Here is a 21,353-nt window from a genome sequence, read left to right as displayed (position 1 = left end):
AGCAGAACAGATTAAATATCGAAATCAAAGCAAACCAAATCATCAATACATAAAATCCGAAATCACGTAACAAAATATATGTTAGATGTATGTATCCGAAAGTCGAAACCGAGTAGAAAGGGAATATTCCGCAGAAGGGAACGCATATGCACCCAAAACTCTAGTCGAATTAGGAAGCTCTCCCATAAAAAGCTATAAATAAAAACCGAAGCGCAAGGCGAGAATTCCCAAATCAAACGAAATTCCAAATTATCACAGCGCAACCCGAGAATTCCATCGATGGCGATGGCTGGTTCTGTTACAGGGATGAAGAGCGGCGGCGATGGCGGTCAAGTGGGAGAAGAGGAGAGGTTCAACTTCGGCGTGTTGGACGGGGCTAGGGTTCAGTGGTACCACGTGAAGGCGGTGGTGATAACGGGAATGGGGTTCTTCACGGACGCGTACGACCTGTTCTGCATATCGCTGGTGACGAAGCTGCTGGGGCGGATCTACTACACGTCGGCGGAGTCGGGGAAGCCGGGAAGCCTGCCGGCGAACGTGGCGGCGGCGGTGAACGGAGTGGCGCTGTGCGGGACGCTGGCGGGGCAGCTGTTCTTCGGGTGGCTGGGGGACAGGCTGGGGCGGAAGAAGGTGTACGGCGTGACCCTGGTCCTGATGGTGGCGGCCTCCCTGGGGTCGGGGCTCTCTCTGGGGACGTCTCCGGCGGCGGTGATGTCCACTCTGTGCTTCTTCCGCTTCTGGCTGGGGTTCGGCATCGGCGGCGACTACCCTCTCTCCGCCACCATCATGGCGGAGTACTCGTCCAAGGCCACGCGCGGAGCCTTCATCGCCGCCGTCTTCGCCATGCAGGGCTTCGGCATCCTCGCGGGGGGCGCCCTCGCCATCCTCGTCTCCTCCGTCTTCCGCTCCTTGTTCCCGGCGCCGCCCTTCTCCGTCGCCGGCGCCGCCTCCACCGTCCCCCAGGCCGACTTCGTCTGGCGCATCATCCTCATGGCCGGCGCCCTCCCCGCCGCCCTCACCTACCGCCTCCGCATGAAGCTCCCCGAGACTCCTCGCTACACCGCCTTGGTCGCCAACGACAAGGCCCAGGCCTCCAAAGACATGGCCAAGGTCCTCGACATCGACCACACCAGCACCGACACCAACACCAACACCAACAATGTCCCGTCTCCTCCGTCCTCATCGGCTTTCGCTTTGTTCTCCGGGGAGTTCATGCGCCGGCACGGGCTCCACCTCGTGGGCACGGCCGGGGCGTGGTTCTTCGTGGACGTGGCCTACTACTCGCAGAACCTGTTCCAGAAGGACATCTTCAGCGCGGTCGGGTGGCTTCCGGCGGCCAAGACGATGAGCGCGTTGGACGAGCTGTTCAGCATCGCCAGGGCGCAGACGCTGATCGCCCTCTGCGGGACCGTCCCGGGCTACTGGTTCACGGTGGCCCTCATCGACCGCGTCGGGCGGTTCGCCATCCAAGCCGCGGGCTTCTTCTTCATGACGGCCTTCATGTTCGCGCTGGCCGTGCCTTACGCCCACTGGACGGCCGCGGGCAACCACGTGGGCTTCGTGGTCATGTACGGCCTCACCTTCTTCTTCGCCAACTTCGGCCCCAACGCCACCACATTCATCGTCCCCGCCGAGATCTTCCCGGCGCGATTCCGGTCCACGTGCCACGGCATCTCCGCGGCGGCGGGCAAGGCCGGGGCCATCGTGGGGGCATTCGGGTTCCTGTACGCGGCGCAGAGCCAGGACAAGGCCAAGGCCGACCCGGGATACCCCGCCGGGATCGGGATGAGAAACTCCCTCCTCGTCCTCGGAGCCATCAACCTCTGTGGCCTTCTCTTCACCTTCCTCGTCCCCGAGGCCAAGGGCAAGTCTCTCGAGGACATCTCCCGCGACAATGACAACGACAACGACAACAACAACGACGCTGCTGCTCAACAACACCGCTCTCGGGTCGACCCACTCACCATCGTCTAGGGCTAGGACGTCGTTGATCGCTAGTCTTACTATTCTTATGTATTCAGTCACTATTCTTTGCTCATTCATGTTTTAGGTTTTAGCTATTCTTTCTTTTTGTTCGTTATGATAAAATTAATAAAGTTAGTTCTTTCATTTTCTTTTCCTCTCGTTCTTGGAGTGTTTGTGTATACGCACGCGTTAACTTAAGAAGCATAGTTATATGGCGGAGTAAATGCATGTACATCACTTTCATAGAGAACACAGTAAAAAAATTTAAGAGAAAACTGGTGGTATAACATATGTATTTGCCTTCATAGTTGTATAGAAATTGAAATATTCGAACAAAAATTCAGAGATTCAGAGTTCGTGCAATATTTGAACAGAATTCATAAGATAATTTGTGTTGAGAGAGAAATAGGCTAAAACATCAGATCGGCAGAACTGACAAGGTGAATTTGGCACCACGAACCTCTTCATTGGCGAGCTTCACTGCACAATGGATCTCGAATTTGCGATCAAGGGGCAGAGACGAGGGGCACAGTATCTGGACGGTGCTAGCTCTTTCCTTGATGCGTCGGAAAACTTCCATGGCGGTGGTGACGCGGTGTGTGGCCGCGGGTCTGCGGATGCGAGGCTTTCCGTGACCATGGATGACCTTCAGGTACATCAGCATCGTGGCCACGAGATCGGCGAGCCTTTGGCGGAGGTTTTTTCTGAAGAAGAAAAAGAAAAGAAGAAACAAGAGTGTGAGAAACTTCGAAATCGAAATCAAAATCGAAACCAAACTTAGAAGCTCATCATGTACGCGTCCAAAGTCATTCTGTACTCACACCCGTCGCTCTCGCCCTTGGCAACCAGGGCGCAGACGATGTGGAAACGAGTGCGCAGGTTGATCCATGGAGGACTCAACACTTGAATGACCGTGTTCGGTTTCGAACATATTTTCCAGACGGAAGCAGCTTTCACGATCGAGTGAGTCGCGTCTGGCTGCTCAAATGGTTCTTGACCGTCAGCCAGCAACTCCATTTCTCCGGCCAGAGATCCTTGGAGCTCAACGCATCTCTTGCGGTACACACGCTCACGCTTGCGTCGTGCGAAATCCATCTCGGAGGAATATTATTTGCTAGAGCTTGTGAAGCTTCTATATTGGGATAATAGAACTCATTGCTTATATTTAGCTTTTCTACTATTTCTAATAGATCACGCTTTCCTTATTTTCTTCGATTTTTTCCAGTCTCTAACTATTGTAACTTCATGTTGTAAGTACAAAATTGCAACAAGTAAAGACCCAGAAGGTCCAGCTGTAACACATACAAGTTAAATATTAAATAAACTAGATCAACTAAAGAGACATTAAAAAACACTTGGGCAGTATTCTTGCCGTCAATAAACCTCTCTTATGGAGGTGTTTACATTATACAAGTGTTTCTTATTTTGGGATGATTAGAATACATCATATGGACCCCTATTTATACACTCTTGAAGTTCATAAAGTTGCTCTCCCTTTTCCATGTGGGACTTTTTTCACTCCAATTATATTAGGCTCCATACCTTCTAACAATCTCCCACTTTGATACTAATCTCATCACTTGTCTCCATTCTGTAGCAGCGACTCAGCTCATCAGGCGAGGAGTCCAACTGCGGTCGAGCATAACCTCAATTTGTCGTATGGCACTGACTTCGTTAACATATCAGCTGAATTCTGACTTTCCGCGATCTTCTCAAGCACCAACACCCCATCTTCTAACGCCAATCTGATGAAGTGGTATCTCAAATGTATATGCTTCGTCCGAGCATGATACACCGGGTTCTTTGTCAATTGAATGACACTCTGGCTATCACTGTATAGCACACTCCCGTCGTGGTCTTCATCCAGCTTGCGCAGAAACGTCTGCAGCCATATCATCTTCTTCGTGACCTTGGTGATGGCCAAGTACTCCGCCTCACAGCTCGACAAGGCAACAATCTTCTGCAACTTCGACACCCAGCAGATAGTCGTCCCTTCGAACGTGTAGACGTATCCGGACGTGCTCTTTTGGATGTCGACATCTCCTCCATTGTCATCATCAACATAACCTTGGAGTCCCAATTCGGACTTCCTGAATATCAACGCCGAACTTGAGCTACCTCTCAGATATCGGAGGATCCACTTCACTGCTTCCATATGCTCTCTCCCCGGATTACTCATAAACCTGCTCACAACTCCCACTGCATGAGCAATGTCTGGCCTCGTACACACCATTGCGTACATCAAGCTTCCGATGGCCGAAGCATAGGAGATCTTGTCCATGTACGCCAGCTCGTCCTCGTCACCGGTTATTGCTCCTTGGACAGTTTGAAGTGGCTAGCCAGCGGCGTGCTGACTGACCTCGCATCCTCCATGTTGAAGCGTTGGAGAACCTTCTCCACGTACTCCTCATGTGAGAGCTCGATGCTCTCTATGGTCGTCTTGATACTCATCCCAATAATCTAATAATCTGTTTCGCGGCTCCTAGATCTTTAATCGCAAACTCTTCGGACAGTTTCTTCTTCAGCTCGTCGATCTTGTGTAGGTTTGCACCTACGATCAGCATGTCGTCGACGAAAAGAAGAAGAATCACGTAGGAGTCTTCAAGTCTCTTGAAATAGCAGCAATGGTCGACCTCGCATCTACCGAACTCCGCTCGCTTCATGAAGTTATCGAACTTCTTGTACCACATATAAATGCAGTATTTTTCATTTATGAATAAAATCATTGGGTTTCTTTGTTGTTTTTCTCTTCTTATTAACACCATTACAAAAACAAAATGTAAATAGCTTATTATGGTCAGCCCGTATGATAGCATCAGTAGACAAAAGAGCTTTTACGGAAGAAAAAGGAAATATAAAATTGAGGAGCAAAATGGTATTTCAAGTTCATTTTAGTTTCGTCATATATATACTAGTTTCGAAAATGCGCTATGCACGTATGATATATAATATGATAAAAAAAATAATTATGAGTGAAATTTTATGTTTTGGTATACAAATTTAGCATAAATATTTAAAAATGGATAAAACATAGTAGTTCTTATTATTACAAAATAAGTAGTTATATATACTTGATGAGGTATGAACTTAATAATCAATTAAATATTGAGAGACGGAGAAAATAAATTAATAAGAGAAATAAAAAGTTAATTAACATGGATATAAAAATGTTATTAAAGAGTGATGTTTAGCAAAATACAATATATATATATATATATATATATATATATATATATATATATATATATATATATATACTTGTCATTTCTATGAACTAAAATGCACTTCAATATACAATCAATTATTATATTTTGATCATAGTTTTTTTTTGTTGTCTTTTAACCTGCAAATCTAGGTCAATAAAGATCTACGATACAATTGGTAAAGATTTTCTCGAATATCGGTTGATTTACTCCAAGATTCCTTATAACACAGACTAAGGTGAAAAAATACTACACAAAAGTAAATAAATATGATGCAATAATACAAACCTCATGTATTCAAAGAAGATGTAGGTATGCATGGGTGAAATCTTTCTTCTTCAGATGAATCAAGCATGTTATGTTCAAAATCGTAATATTCCACGGTAAATGCATTTCTTCCATCTCCCCGATAACCGAATACATGCCTTTTCGAAAGAGAGGCGTACGAGAGAAGACACGGACACCAAATGATGTCCCTCTCTTTGAACGTCGAAGATATCGCTCTCTGGTGCCGCATCGAAGTCTTTCATGTCATTGAGATAAAGCGAAGCTTATTAGAATTGGCCCTTTCGAGCGAACCCGTGAATGACCAAATCGTAAACTTCCAATGAGAGACTGAGACAGTGGGTCTTCATTTCTCAAAGTGATATTAGTGCTGCTTCCATTAGACCTTCTCCGCTTGGACTTGCACTATATTGCTGTAGTTCAACTTATTAATCTGCGAGTTCTCTATGCTCTTCCACATTTTGAACACCTGCACTAATTTAAAAGGTTTCATAGGAGAGAAAAAAATAATAAACAGAAAGAGTGAAATAAAGGAAGAAAGAACCTAAGGAATTTCATTGACCCTGAAAGCCTTAGTGAGGAATCTAACAACTGAGTGGTCTTTGGTCCAATCTTTGTCGTCTTCGAGCATTCTCAAGGGCCAAGATCCTTTAATAAATAAGGATTTAAGAAAGTAAGGATTTAAGCGTCCTCTTTGGATACATCCCATTTTTGTTTTGTTTTCTAAATCAGAGTTAAATCAACAACTACAAAAACTCATCAAACAAAGAGCAGTCTCAAGGAAATTCAATTAACCACAGTATGAACAGGAATAAGCTTGTGTTAGTTAAGAAACGTGAGAATCTTGTAAGTGAGTAGTCAAATCGCGTCAGAATGAGTTGAGAAACGTGAGAATCTTGCTATAAATATTGCCTTCATAAGTTGTAATTTCACCACATCACCCACCTTACTAAAAAAAATGTCTAGAGCTTCTAATTACTCTCGAGATGAAGACAAACTCCTTAGTAGGGTTTACATGGAGATTTCGCAAGACCCAATCATCGGTATATACCAATCATCCGATCAGTTTTGGACTCGTGTTGCGGAAGCTTACAACAACGGCAAAAGTCCGGATTCAGAGATGCGTTCGACGCGATCAATCCAGTGCCGTATTCAAGTGATTGAGAAAGCTACAAGGAAGATGCATGCATGCATTCGACAAATTGAGAATAGATACCCAAGCGGTGCTTCAACTGAAGATATTGTGAGTAATATAGTTTATTATTTTCTCACGATTAGATTTTTACTTAACCATTGTTTTATCAACTTTTAGATGGATCAAGCTAAAGTATTGCTTTCATAAGATGAAAAATTCAAGAAAGGTTGGAAGTTTGATCATGTGTGGAACATTATTAAGAATTTTGAAAAATTCCAAGATGGAGCCTCAAGTGCAAGACAAACATCTCGAGGTTCATCTTGCCCACAAGAGTCAGAAAATCCAACTCCTGAATCTGCTAGACATCCATCTCCTCCTGAGCGGCCGATTGGGGTGAAGAAAGCCAAATTTAAAAAAAAAGTGGATGATGGAATAATGTCTAGAATTAGTGGTATTGAGGAAGGAAATAAAGAACTTCTTGAGCAATTGAAGAAGACAAGTGTTATCAGGCAACTCCACTTGGAATTGAAAGAAATCAAGGAAGAAAATAAAATATTGTTCCGGGATTTAAGTTCAATACCAGATCCACAGGTTCGGGAATATGTTCAAGCCGAACAAGCGAAAATTATGCAAAAGAGGCTTGAACAACAACAATCCCATGCACCACCTCCGACTTCTGATTCATATTCTCAATATTTTACCGGTCTCGGGGGATCCGGCACCAATCTTCCAGAATATTAGTTTATCTATTGTTATTTTATTTTGTTGCATTGTGTTTTTAATGTCTTTTGAGTTTTTTTGTTGACTTTCTTCTAAATTGCTAATGTAATTGTGTTTGGTATTAGTTGATTATGACCGTTTTAATATTATAATTTTCTTGTAATGTGCAAATATCGTTGTTGTATTTTAAAATATTTTTGTCTTTTAAATTATGCACAATAATAAATTTTATATAAATTAAATAATTTTAGGGGTAAATATTAAGTAATTATATACAATTTGGGCATTTGGGTAAATTTTAAAACCTAAAAGAGAAAAAAAAAAAAAAAAAAAAATTTAGCGCGTAAACAGTGCAGCGCTACAAATAGCGCTGCACTGTTGGGAAATAACTTCCCACGCTAATATAGCGTAGCTTATTGCGCTCCAGTGGGGGCACTAGCGCAATATTAGGGAGGTTATTGCGCTCCACTGGAGAAGCTCTTACAATGTAAAAGTGTAAAAAAGGGAAGGAAAAAAATGGAAGCAAAACTCACATAATTCTATGATCAACGCTTGACCAAGTTCCTATGCTCATCACCCATTCCCCTCGCCGACCCAACAGCTCCACTGTCAACAGCTCTGCAATTATACTCCCCCGACGAACACATGTATAGAAAATATATCTTAAATGATTCATTTCAACAAAAAAAAAAAAAAACAAATTGGTAGTAATGAACATCTAAAAATTTGATCACATTACAATTTGGGCAGTCTAATTTCTAACTAAAAAGTAAGTCTGATGACTATGATGGAGGTCAGTTCAATAGTCTATAAAATTGTAAGAGCATCTTTAATGGTCATTTGCTTAACATTTGGAGGGACTTGCTAGTAAATAGCAAAAGTTCTAAGCTACTTGCTTACCATTGTTTTGTATATTAGCTATTGATTTAGCTTAGCAAATTAGCTCTACAGAGCAAGTTGCTTAACCATTAGCTTAACAAAAAATGGGCCCCATTTTTTTTTTCAACCAATGAGAAGCATGTAACATGGTAAGCTAAATATGACATTTAGCTTACCTTTAAAGATGCTCTAAAGGCCCTTTTGTTTTTTGACCTTAAAATGTATTTTTTTAATCAATGACTCTTTCTAAACAAAATTTAAGTCCATGACCTCCTCTTTAAATAAAAGTTATAATATCACACAAATGTCATTTTCTTTTGTAAGAAGTTAATAATATTTTATTTTAAAAAAGCCTGATAAAAAAAAAAAAAAAAAAAAAACGCAGCCCTATTCCCCAAGCTCCAACGTCGCCGTCACCGTCGCCATCGCCGGTGACCTTTACCGTCAACTTCTTCAGCAACCTCCATCATAATCGACTCCGGCGACCTCCGCCGCCAACATCTCCGGTAAGAAATTTATGGTAATGTTAAAGATACTTACACTAAAAAATATTTAAAATAGTAACATTACTCTCTAGATACATAATCAATAATAAATTAGAAATTATGAAAATTTTCAAGTTTTCATGATTTTCGCGATTCCTAAGTTATGAACATGAACAGTAGTCAACTGGTCCAACTGGGTCGACTGGAGCTAGTTCAGTTGGGCCAGTCGGACCGGTCTGTGAGGCCATTAACCCATAAAAATTTATCATTTTAAATTTGTTTAGTAATCAATAATTTTATCACAGTTTTTTGATAGGTGAATGTGTCAGTTATCTTATCATGACATAAATTAATTATTTTAGTATTTGAATTTATATTATGAATCTGATGTTATTTTTTTATATGATGCAATTCCTCTTTTATAACTCATCCCATTTTTATAGGTACGTTGGTTGAAGTTATTATTTATTTTTTATATGACGGAGAGTGGAAAAAGAAAGATGAAGGCTCATATAAATGGTTCTCAAAGAATGGAGATATTAAGAGCATACTACTAGACGATGAAAAGTGTGCAACAATTTCATATCTACTCGATAGGGTATCCGAAAGACTTCATATTAATAAAGACGCTACGGACTTGAAATTGAGTTACAAGTGTCCAATGTCAGAAAAGATGGCGCCGAAATTTATTTTGGATGACATTGATGTCAAATGTTATCTTGTTGATCGACGTGGCATGTCCCAATGCAAAATGATGCTGCATGTTGAGCTAATTACGAAAGACCAAGACAAAGGTTAGACAAAATATCATACTTATAAGTTGTGTATTCACTTTAAATATGATATTCACACTCATACTCATTCTCGTGAACTTGCAAGTTGCAATCAAAACGAAGATATAATTCGAGATGAACATTTTGATGTTGACATAGAGCCCTTGAGACCTTACGGCGCTGCCTCTACACCAAGTTGTGTGCATGACTCTATTTCATCTCCGGATCAACAAGATGTGTTTCAAGCTGAGGATATTCTTCTTGATGAACATGAGGATAGTCGCGAAGATCATTGTGAGACGTTAGAAATTGAAGAAAATTGTTCATCTTTTACCTTCGAAGATGGTATGGATATTTCAATGGGTCAAGAATTCGTGAGCAAAAATGAGGTAAACAATTTGGTGCTCAATGCGTCGTTGAAAGCTTGTTTTGATTATCGTATAGTCAAGTCGACACCGAAGCTTTACGTGGTAAAGTGTATAGTCTCAGACTGCAAATGGTCATTGCAAGCAGCAAAAGTAAAAGGTTCAAGTCGTTTCTCCCTCCGATCATACAACAAAACTCATACTTGTTCTTCTAGTGCAGTAGACAAAAGGAATCGACAAGCAACCTCAAGGTTCGTTGTTGATATGCTAGCAAAGGAGTACCCGGGTTGCCTTGACACTCCTATCCCGGGACAAATAATGCTAAAGATGAAAAATCACGGCGTGACAGTGAGCTACTATAAAGCTTGGAAGGGCAAACAGATTGCTGCAGATGATGTTAGAGGAGACCCTAAGAAAAGTTTTGAGAACCTTTCTCGATATTTGTACACGATAAAGATGGTTAATCCTCGCACAATCACACATCTAGAGGTAGACGAAAATCAGAAGTTCAAGTATCTCTTTGTAGCATTGGGTGCTTGTATTGACAGATTTAAAGCAATGCGAAAAGTAGTGCTGTTGACGGAACATTTCTGAAAACAAAATACAAAGGTACATTGCTCATCGCTACTGCACAAGACGATAACCACCATCAATATCCACTTGCATTGGGGAGTAGTTGATTCCGAGAATGATGACTCGTGGAATTGGTTTATGACCAAATTGGAAGAGCTTATACCGGACAATGAGGAGCTGGTCATCCTTTAAGATAGACACCAAAGTATAATCAATGCGATTCGTCAGGTCTACAGGAAAGCTGAGCATGGATATTGCGCGTAGCACCTTTCTCAAAATATTAAATCACGAGTCAAAGGTAACAATGAGAACAATAATGGCAAGGGAAAGGGAAAAGGGAATGCAAATGGAAAAATCAAGGAAAAAGGAAGTGATAAAGGCAAGGGCAAGCAAAATGATCATGTTGTGAAAAAGTTCATGAAAGTTGCTGGAGCGTATACGGATGTTGAGTTTTATGAGCTTTATGATAAAATTATGTTTATTAATTTATTTTATTTTAAATTATCTTCTAAATCCGTTTTTTATTATTATTATCTATTAGGTACCCACATATTGGTGAGTATCTTGAGCAAAAAGTAGATGTAAAGAAATGGGCAAGGTGCTTCTTTCAATGCAACCGCTACAACATCTTAACCACGAATGGTGTTGAGTCAATCAATACCGTGTTGAGAAAGTCGAGAACGTACCCGTCGATTCCTTTGATGGATGCGATCATTGACAAGATCTCGGAATGGTTTAACAAGCATCGAAAGGAATCGGCATCCGGATCTTCTTCACAATTCTTGACTCCTAAAGTAGAACAAATATTGCATGAAAGGTACCAGCTATCCACGTTTTACTCTGTGAAAGAGTTAAATAGGAGTATACTTGAGTATTACGTTACAGGAACATACGGTTGTTTCTTGGTTGATCTGCATAGAAAAACTTGCACATGCAAAATATTTGACATCGATAAGATTCTGTGCTCACATGCATTGGAAGCCTTTGTTGATGGAACACATAAATTTCACACATTGTGTTCAAAATACTATTTGAAGGAGTTGTGGTCTTTGGCGTATGTGGAAACTATATACCCCATGTCTTCTTTATCTGAATGGATGATTCCCGATGATGTAGAAGTGATTAGTGTATCACCTCCATATTATAAGAGAAAGCGCGGAAGAATCCAACAAACAAGATTTCCATCCGTTGGAGAGCGACGAGGATGTAAACCCATTTGTGCACGCCAAGCTAAATTCCCCGATGAGAGTTTGTAGAATGGTCCATTTCTTTATTTGAAATATTTTTTCATTGTTATTTTTGTTGTTATTAGACTATTATTTTATTTTGAATTTGATGAACCTGGAACTTGGAAAAAAAAAAAAAAATTGGTCAATTTTTTGTTGTTATTTTTAACTGGTTCAACTGGTCCAACTGTCTATCCAACTAGTCAGGCCGATCCTACTGTTGTGCTTTACCATGTCAAACTGGTCCTACTGATGTGCTTTACCATCTTCAATCAGTCCGACTGGTCATACTAGTCTAACTAGTCCAAATTATGTTATTTGCCATATTCGACTGGTCAGACCGGTCCTACTGTTGTCCTTTACCATGTCAAACTGGTCCTACTAATGTGCTTTACCATGTCCAACCAGTTCGACTGGTCATACTAGTCTGACTAGTCCATGCAAATTATATTAACGTCATCGTGCATAATATCTTCCCAATACACTTTCGATCCGCCTTCTAGTATTGAAATCCATTGATCAACTATGGGATCAATTTCATCTTGAAATGGAGTGAATATCTCCATGTATTCAGCCCGCTCCTCCTCTGACGTCGAGCTCAATAAACTCTTTATATCCTGAAAATCAATTAATTCGTAAAAATCTATTTTTTTTTCAACAACAATCAAGTTATTCACTCAAAACATTGAAGACTTAGACAAACCTTTGATTCACCAAGTGCTTCAAAAATAGAAGATAGTTTGGGGGGCTGTTTCTTTTTAAATTTTGTTTCCCATCGACAAATTCTTGGCGAGTCATCACTCGCATCGATTCTATGATCGACAATGTGTGGTAAAAACTTCGATATGCACTCAAACGATAGCAACTGCACATAAATGTCAAGTAAATACAAAATATTAGACAATTGCTATATTTAACAATTAATTAATATTTACCATCTAAACAAACAAAACTTACCATCAAAGGTAGAACAAACCCACAAAAATTCCATGTAGCACAATCTGCCCCTTTGTCATGAACAAGTGATGACCTATTCACTATATCAGATTTTCTAATATTCGTCATGAGATAATCGAAAGAATTTCTTCCCCAAGGGAGGTTGTGGCACGTCTCCAAGTCATCAACGATTCTCAACTCCACATCTCCTACATGAGTCGTATTCTTATCTCGGTGAAGCAATACCGAGGACAAAAAAAATAACACCGCCATCTTCAATTTATTCGTTTAATTTTTCATTGAGAATAATATTTTTTTTACTTCTCTTTTGACCTCCTTGACAATCGATCTTCAATCGCAACAGCTTGTCTTTGATATCCACCAAACCGACATTTTTCATACTTAGAAAGTAAAATTCTCTAAAGGCCTCACTTCCAAAATCTTTCCAACCATCGGGGTAATCTGAACATTTCAAGCCGGATATTAAAGGGTACTCCACCAAAGAGAATCGGATAGGTATGCCATTTACAACAAACCAACTTTCATGTTCTTTTTTTGTTTCCACCTCTCAACATAACATCATCCACATTGCCGCCAAGTTGGTTTCCAAATGATTTGGGACATCGAACAAGTGACCGAATTGAGAATCCTTAAACCATTGCAAACCTTCATGATAGTCTTTCAACACTTCTGTTAGGAAATCCACAGTTTCGGTCAATCGATATTTTACTCCAATTTTACATTTGAAGTTTCTTCTATCGACATCCAATTTGAATATTGGACAAGTGGCATCCGGAACCTGTAATTTATATACTTTTATTTGAGTATTTATTCATACTAAATCAAGCAAGGAAAAAGTATAAAAAAGTTGTACCTGCTCGACATTATTATGTAAATTTGGTGGAGTTGAACCTATTGTTTCCGAGTCGTCTTCAAATTCTGGTATCGACATATTTTTTTGTGATGTACATTCAAATAAACGAAATTTCAATGCTTATGAGATTTAAATAAAGAGTTAGAGAAATATCCATTACATGGAGGTATACTTGGGCACTTTTTATAAGCACACTTCCATAGAAATATCCAATACATGGAGGTATACTATTTCTAATGTGATAAACAGGTATATCAATAATTCAATTATTATTACAATAAAAAACAGTGATTACCTTAAAAAAAATAGCGTTGGGAACGGCTAAAGATAATCCGCTTTAGCGCAGCAGAAATCCAAACACAAATTCAGGTGATGGATAGCTTGCAAACAGGACACGAGGTTTTACGGGTGAGCCATATGGATCGATAAACTGAACAAAGTAGTTCCCAGCCAAAAAAAAAAAAACAGGAATCAGAGGAGTGAAGATTATGGCATGCACTGAAAACATAAACTTATAAAAGACTTGAAACCTTTTGTGAAACTTGTGAAAGCATGGGAGATGGCGAACGGATTCTCCGGGGTTTCCAAACAGATTGCACAAGCTTCTTGGTTATCGGTCTTTTCACAGAAACCGAACAGAAAAGATTGATCAATAGCAAATCAAACTGTAGTGTAACATATATTTAGAATTGGGAAAAAGGGACAACTAGAGAGAAAAGTTGTACAAACCTGTACTACAAATTGTGGCAAACTATTTATCATGGGTTTTTTTGGGGGTTTTGGGGGGGTTTGGTTCGTTCAAATGGGTCAAATGGGTTTTTTTGGGGGTTTTGGGGGGGTTTGGTTCGTTCAAATGGGTCAAATGACAGAATAAGAACCTAATTTTCAGAAGGCATTTTCATAAATTCGAAAAAACAAATAAGAAAAATAAATAAAAACAAATAAGAGGAGGTCATGAATAAAAACTGACATTTCTGAACGTTACCAGCTTAAAACCCCCAAAATTGTAATGCCTACGATCTGATATTAATTATTCAATTGCTACAAAATTCTAATGTCCACCGTCTGGATCTTTTTTTATTAATTTTTTTTTAGGAAAATAAATAAAAACGAAGAAGAAGGATTGTGATTAAGGATAAAAGAAAATAGAGACTCACGATGCCGCAAATATTAGCTTCTTGAATCCTTAGTTTTTCGATCGCCGATTCAACCGCTGTCCCGTATGGCTCGGCGGCGAATCCACTCGGGAAAATCTTTCTGCTAAATCAATGCAACACTGAAACCGAACCAACGCTTTTAACAATCAAAGAACGAAATATAACTGTGGTCAAGTGGGAGTGTATAAAGAGGGAGATGAAAGGTCACCAAATTTAATTTCGTTGAACCCGCTAAATCGTTGTTGAAGTTCTCGTTAGGATTTCTTCTTTTTTCCCGCTGAAATAATGAGGAAAAAGAAGAAGAAAAAAAACGAATCTTCCTGCTTAAAAGTTGCTAAAGCTTCTGGTCAAGGATATTATTTTTCAGGATAATTTGAAAAAGCTTTTGATTAGGATTTTTTTTTAGTATAAGTTGAAGAGTTGACGTCTGAAGAAGAAGAAGAAGAAGAAGAAGATATAACATCGGAAGAAGAAATGGAAAGAAGAAGTGAGAAGCCACAAAAAAAATGATTATAACATCGCCACGTATCGTCCATACAAACAACCACATGTCAATCCGTGGATAAAAGTTGGAAGGAGCTTATATAGGACGTTATAGATTTATAGTAAAAACTAAGTTATAAAATTGAAAAGTAGCCAAGATTTGCAAACGTTTAGGAAAATAGTCAATGATCATCAAATATGCTATTTACAAAAAAATTTACGAAATGTTAGCTAATTAGAAAGTCGTACGGATAGGTGCTTAGTTAGCTAATTTTTTGTTTAAATAAACAAGTATTTTGTGGATGCCTATTTACTTAAAAGCAATTGAAGCGGTTCTTATTATTAGTGCCAATTTTCGGATAGGATACACTTGGGGATATATTAACGTTGTTTTTCTGATTGCATGAAAAGATCGCGAAGATGAAGAAAGAGCCCGAAATACCCACAAAATGCCTCTTAGCTCATAGTTTCATAATTATTAATGGGCTCGGTAAATTTATAGTCAAATTTATATGTATGGTTTGCTATTTAGCCAACATTCAGTCAATATTTGATAAATAGTCAACATTCAGTAAATTTATATGTATAATTAATTAAATACACTTTGTTGACATGTATGTCAACAAATATTTACAGAGTTGACTTATTTGTGTAAAGTAGGTCAACACATGCATGTATCAAATCTATCTATATGCTTTCAAAATTTAGATTTGTGTGAATGAATACATACTTTTATATAAATAAATCGAATAGTTGTACTGTAACATGACCAGCTACAAAAAAAAAAAAAAAAATTAATATACGCAAATTACTTTTCTATCAACTAGCATAATAGTAATCAAATGAACTTTATCATAGAAAAAGAAGATCAGACTTAACATACAAATGCAAAAGAAAGGAAAAAAAACAATAAAATATTCGACGTAGGTGTCGATCTATAAATAGAGCATTACCTTGAGCATCCTCCAAAGTTGAGAAGAAGAAAGAGTTCCGATACCAGTTCACCGCCGAGCTTCGCCGTCGTGGCGGACTCGTAGACGACCTCAAATGGTCTCCCCTCCACGGCTAGCCTCACCATCAAACTCCACCGTCGCGCCGAGCTCGTTAATAAAATTGGTGAAATTTTCAGATTGATTGATTAAAAAAATGGAAAAAAAATGTTAATAGATCCATCCATTTTTTTTTTATTGGATTAGCTGGATAATATCCACGAATAAGATTCTCATTTCCCTTTTGGATATGTGAATGACATTTTCATAGTTGGGTCTTGTGAAAGCCCAAAATCCTAATTTATTTATTTGCTCATTAGTTCATTAGAGAAATAGTCAACTTAAACGTTTGATATTGTTAAATAACCAACGTTTCATAAATATTAAGTAAATAGTCACTAATATGATGTGACCCTATTAGAAATTTTTGCACTTTACAGTTGTATCCCTCCATTTTGTTATTTTAGAAATAACCAGAAAAGTCTTTCATTCAGCCTCTGTTTTAAAAATAATTTGGAAATAACAAAATAGAAGGTCACAACTAAAAATTGCAAAAATTTCTAATAGGATCACGTCATACTAATAACTATTTATCAAATATTTACGAAACGTTAACTGTTTAACACATTTAATTTGATTATTTTGCTAATTTTTTTTTATCATTAATCTATCCCTTATACATAATAATAATAAATGGTTGGAGATCAGCCCTAGATCTCTTCTTACTTACTGTTAATCGCGTTTTTGGATTAGCATTAAGAACCGTCCGTGGTCCGATCTAGGGCCGGACCCTATGACCGCACGTAGGTTGGATTTGATGAAGTTCTTATCTTCTCGTCGTGTTCTTGTTCTTCGGATCTTTGGGTCTCCGGGTCCTTGAGTTTCCGGGTCGTTGGATCTTCCGCGTTCACCGTGTTCTTCACGTTCTTTATTGAGTTCTCGAGTCTTTGTTTCTTTGAGTCTTCAACCCTTTAAATCTTCCACGTTCTCCTTGTTTTTCACGTGTTTGTGTTCTTCGTGTTCATCGTGTTCTTCGGATCTTCAAGTGTCCGGGTCTTCGGATCTTCGAGTCCCGGGTCTTCGGATCTTCGAGTCCCGGGTCTTTGGATCTTCCACGTTCTTCGTGTTCTTCGCCGGGTCTTCAAATCCTTGCACCTTCACCTAACCATAAGAAAATGTGAATCTAGAGGGACGCGGAGGGTTTTCCCTCGGCGCGTGCTCCGACGCTCAACATTAGTCGTGTTGTATTGTGTTTTTGGTAAACAATTTATACTTGTCTCTATGTTTTCTAGAGAGAGAAAGTGGTGGTGAGATTTTTGTAGAGTTTTGACAAGTTGAGAGAAACTTACATTGTGTTGTGAATGAATGAGGTATTTATAGGGACCAAGGAGTTTGGTGAAAAGTACTTGATTAGGTGGTGGAGATGGCCGGGTGGTCTTGGCCGAGTGAAGACGGCCGGGTGGTCTTGGCCGAGTGAAGACGACCGGGTGATCTTGGTCGAGTGAAGACGACCGGGTGATTTTGGCCGAGTGAAGACGACCGGGTGATTTTGGCCGAGTGAAGACGACCGGGTGGTCTTGGCCGGGTAAAGATCTTGGTCGGGTGAAGATGACCGGGTGGTCTTGGCCGGGTGAAGATGGCCGGGTGGTCTTGGCCGAGTGAAGACGATCGGGTGATTTTGGCCGAGTGAAGACGACCGGGTGGTCTTGGCCGGGTGAAGATCTTGGCCGGGTGAAGATGACCGGGTGGTCTTGGCCGAGTAAAGATGATCGGGTGGTCTTGGCCGAGTGAAGACGGCCGGGTGGTCTTTTATTTGGCCGACCGGGTGGTTATTTTTGTGGTTTTGTCTTGAAGATTTGTCAAGAAGTCTAGCTTGAAAACATTCTTTATGAGTCTTTTGAAAAACATTTCATGAGTGTTGACTCGGAGCTTGGTGCGTGAGTTTTCTTGTGGGCTTGTACCTTGTGTATGGACTTGATGTATTATCTTTTGCTCTTGGGGTGTTATTTATACCATGTGAAAATAACGGCATAACACTTACAGTTCTCACGTTCCTGTTTTTTTTTTTTTTTGTTCTGACTCATCTCGACGCAGTTTGCCCGACGGTACGTTCGTCTCCGGTTAGTATCTGATCTAAATCTAATATATATGCGTTTGATTCTCTATTGGTAATCACCTCTGCAAATAATAATAAGAAACGCCTAAATTAGTCTTCTTCTATGCGTGACTGCGATTTTTTTTTTACTTTCTATATTGTTCGCTTAAAGTTTCAGTCTTTGTAGAGATGGTGTCTTACATAATTTTTTTTTTTAACCAACTGTTGTTTTACATATAGAGATGGTGGCTTCAAAGCACAAAATTAGGCAGATATTTAGAAAAAAGATGGCGGAGAAAAGTAAGAATGACGTCAACGTTTTCTTTATTGCAGGTATTAACTAAATTATTGATATTATTAGAGATCAGCCCTAAATCTCAGAGAAGAGAAGTCTGCCTTTGGTTCCGAATCCTCTTATCAATTTTTGAAACTTTTTGCGTACAGTTGATGGCTGCAGAGAACATACCTCAAATTCCAAAACGAAGGGTTCAGTGTTCATATATGGGCAGATTAATAAATTGGGTAAATTTAATATTTATTCTGTTTACACTATGTTATTATTGATCTCAACTAATTTTCTGTGCTATTATTAGATCCCAAGGATAGAAGAAGAGGATGCAATTACAAATATCGAAATGTTTCCAACAACGAGGAATCCCGATTATGAGAAGCAGGACGAGGATTTGTTCTCTAGGCTAGCAGATGATATCGTCTGCGAAATCATATCGCACTTGAGCTCAATGGACGCGGTAAGAACCGGTGTTTTGTCGAAGAGGTGGACAAATCTGTGGAGACAAGCAGATTTGAAGAAGCTTAAATTCGAGGCTCCGTGTATGCAAGAGCGTGGGACGCTTAATTTCATGAAACAAGTCGATAAGTTTTTTGAAATCCGTAGCGGTTGCGAGATCGAGTCACTGACGATAAGCTGCTATTTTCCAGTTCACGTCTTCTACGTGATTCGTGCCGACGAGTGGGTTCACTTTGGGAGAAAGAATAATGTTCAACGACTCGATCTTAACTTTTCTGCAGGGAATAGTGAAAGGGCGTTTTTACTACTGCTTAATTCTGAAAATAAAAACAGAATAGAGTTCAGTGCAAAACACTTGTCGTTGACCTCTGTCGATATTAGATGTCATTGGGGTTCTTTCAACTCGCTCACGTCGTTGACTTTGAAACGTTGTCCGTTGGATCCATACAAAATAATCAGCATTTTATCTCTATGCGTGTCTCTGGAATTGTTAACCTTGGAAGAGTGCTACGACCTAGATCTCTTTAGTTGTGACCTAGTTCTCTTTGGTTGGGACCAAAAATCCGTTGGTTTTAATCCATTGACACCTTACCCTTTGAAGCACTTGAGCATTTCAAATTGCGTGGGCATGAATAAGGTTGATGTCAGTGACGCAAAATGTCTCGTATCCCTAAAGTACGATGGGGATGTGTTGGATGAACTTGTGTGTGGAAGCAATGGAGCGACGGTCAAAAGTGTTTCGTTAAATGTCTCCAATTATGATCCGAAGCACCTTCACAGCCTCTCAAATGCATTCCCTTGCCTCGAAACCTTATCTCTTCACCAGCCATTTACTCATGTAAGTTTCGAATTTTATCCTCTTTGTTTATTTTCTTTCTAATATATATCACATTAATTTTGTACTATGAAAATTAGGTGAGCGAAATATTACCGACATTTTCCAATATCAAGAATTTTGAGCTCACGTTAGTTCATGAACACCCTGAAAACTTGTGGCCACAAATCTCCAAAATTTTGAAGGCATCTCCGAGTCTGCAAAAACTTGAGCTACACGTGAGTATTTTACTTGTGTTAAGCTTTTCTGAATGTGATGTAATTATCGTTTCTGAATGTGTTATTCAACAATGTTATTATGTGCAGTTTCCTAGGCATGATGGGAATAATCGGCCGATAAAGAAGGTAAGCTCTTCTTCAGTGGAATATCAACACGTTCATCTCAAGGAAGTCGTGTTGTATAATTATCGGGGACAAGCAAGAGAAGTTGAGCTTATAATGCATATCATGTATTGTGGTTCTTACTCTATGGAGAAGATGAGAATTTATAAGCAAGATTGCTATACACCACTCACCGAAACACAAATACTCAAAATACCTCGTTCGGCAGCGATAGTTGATTTTGACCTTGTTTCTGAAGCTTTGTCTTCGGCGAACAACTTTTGCGCTGAAATTCAGCTTTTCTAAGTCCGGCAATAATTTATTTATGCCATTTGGAGTGATACATTTTTAGTACAGTATATAGACTTTACACCAGAAGTTTGTTTAAGTTATATATTGATTATGAATCCTATGTATTTCTTGTTTTTATTTTTTGGCTCAATGTGTGCGGTGTGCGGTTATCAATGGATGATTAATGAATTAGAGTACAGAGGATTGGGTATGTGGTTTCTAGTTTATGTTCTGATCCAGGTTTATTTAGTAGATATTCGCCAATTAATTTTAGTTATTTACTTGGAGTGGAATTGATCTTGTGGATGGACTTGATTAGATTGGAGGGCCTTCAGCAGATGGCCTTGAGTTGGGTTGTCGTTTTATTCAAGAAAAATGATGCTATAACACGTATGTTCCGAACAAACAGACATTTCTTAATTAGAAAATATGCGCCTGAATTGTGTGCCCGATACTAGGATAGAAATTAATAACGATGAATAGCAACAAAAAAATATTATGAAACTTGAAAAGAAAAATACCGATGAATAATTGTTTTTCGAGTATTTTGGAATACTTTGCTAGTATTTTATTCCACTAACTGCACTTAGATAATGGATATAAAACGAAGGTAGGTATTTTATCAGAAAATAAAAAAAAAAATAAAAAAATAATAATAAAAAAAAACTATAGTTAGAGGTGGTACAGAAAATATAGGCTTATTAAATAAACAAAAAATTAGAACCGTTTGAGATTTCTAAATAGTCAACGTTTGGTAAATTTTAAGTAAATAGCTGTAAATAATGACGTGATTTAATATATGAAGGTGACTATTTATCTAAGATTTATGTATGTATATACATAAAAATTGCTATTTACCTAAGATTTATCATACGTTGACTATTTAACAATATCAAACATTTAATTAGACTATTTTCCTAATGGACCTTAAATAAATGGTCACTATACATACATTGCACCCACATAAAATTATTTGCTTGTTTCGTCATTCATGGTTTCTATTATAGGTCATTGAA

The 21,353-nt window shown here is 39.1% G+C and overlaps 3 protein-coding genes, 1 long non-coding RNA gene and 1 pseudogene across 9 annotated transcripts; 4 read left to right on the top strand and 1 right to left on the bottom strand.

The window, feature by feature from the left end:
- The first annotated feature begins 405 nt into the window (after positions 1-405).
- LOC149391104 (low affinity inorganic phosphate transporter 1-like) lies at positions 406-1,974 on the top strand. The gene has a single exon (XM_089619932.1). The coding sequence runs from the start codon at positions 421-423 to the stop codon at positions 1,972-1,974; it is 1,554 nt and encodes a 517-aa protein (XP_089476058.1). The 5' UTR covers positions 406-420.
- Positions 1,975-6,466: 4,492 nt separating this feature from the next.
- On the top strand, positions 6,467-7,329 carry LOC149391103 (uncharacterized; annotated as a pseudogene).
- A 3,223-nt stretch (positions 7,330-10,552) lies between these two features.
- LOC149391102 (uncharacterized) lies at positions 10,553-11,639 on the top strand. The gene is made up of 3 exons (XM_089619931.1): positions 10,553-10,588; positions 10,708-10,817; positions 10,925-11,639. The coding sequence occupies exons 1-3, from the start codon at positions 10,553-10,555 to the stop codon at positions 11,637-11,639; spliced, it is 861 nt and encodes a 286-aa protein (XP_089476057.1).
- An 82-nt stretch (positions 11,640-11,721) lies between these two features.
- LOC149391101 (uncharacterized) lies at positions 11,722-15,003 on the bottom strand. The gene is made up of 8 exons (XR_016300247.1): positions 14,785-15,003; positions 14,577-14,695; positions 13,950-14,037; positions 13,715-13,849; positions 13,420-13,484; positions 12,567-13,344; positions 12,313-12,474; positions 11,722-12,226 (listed from the first exon to the last, which is right to left on the bottom strand). It is a non-coding gene; the product is annotated as an uncharacterized LOC149391101 (long non-coding RNA).
- Positions 15,004-18,098: 3,095 nt separating this feature from the next.
- Positions 18,099-20,548, top strand: LOC149391100 (putative F-box protein At3g58950). 6 transcript variants are annotated; one of them, XM_089618543.1, is made up of 6 exons: positions 18,099-18,168; positions 18,384-18,476; positions 18,588-18,665; positions 18,737-19,729; positions 19,807-19,944; positions 20,032-20,548. In XM_089618543.1, the coding sequence occupies exons 2-6, from the start codon at positions 18,450-18,452 to the stop codon at positions 20,350-20,352; spliced, it is 1,557 nt and encodes a 518-aa protein (XP_089474669.1). In that variant the 5' UTR covers positions 18,099-18,168; positions 18,384-18,449; the 3' UTR covers positions 20,353-20,548. The 6 variants fall into 6 exon arrangements, 5 of the variants coding, with proteins under 5 accessions (XP_089474669.1, XP_089474670.1, XP_089474667.1 ...); XR_016300001.1 differs by having other exon boundaries at positions 18,384-18,665; positions 19,812-19,944; positions 20,032-20,241; XM_089618544.1 differs by lacking the exon at positions 18,384-18,476 and having other exon boundaries at positions 18,477-18,665.
- Positions 20,549-21,353: the final 805 nt, after the last annotated feature.

Source organism: Urtica dioica, chromosome 7, assembly GCF_054948205.1.
Source record: "Urtica dioica subsp. dioica isolate 48M chromosome 7, U.dioica_male_clone48M_v1_H2, whole genome shotgun sequence".
Lineage (NCBI taxonomy): Eukaryota > Viridiplantae > Streptophyta > Magnoliopsida > Rosales > Urticaceae > Urtica > Urtica dioica.
The sequence above is the reverse complement of the archived record's forward strand: the minus strand, read 5'-3'. Positions and strand labels throughout refer to the sequence as shown.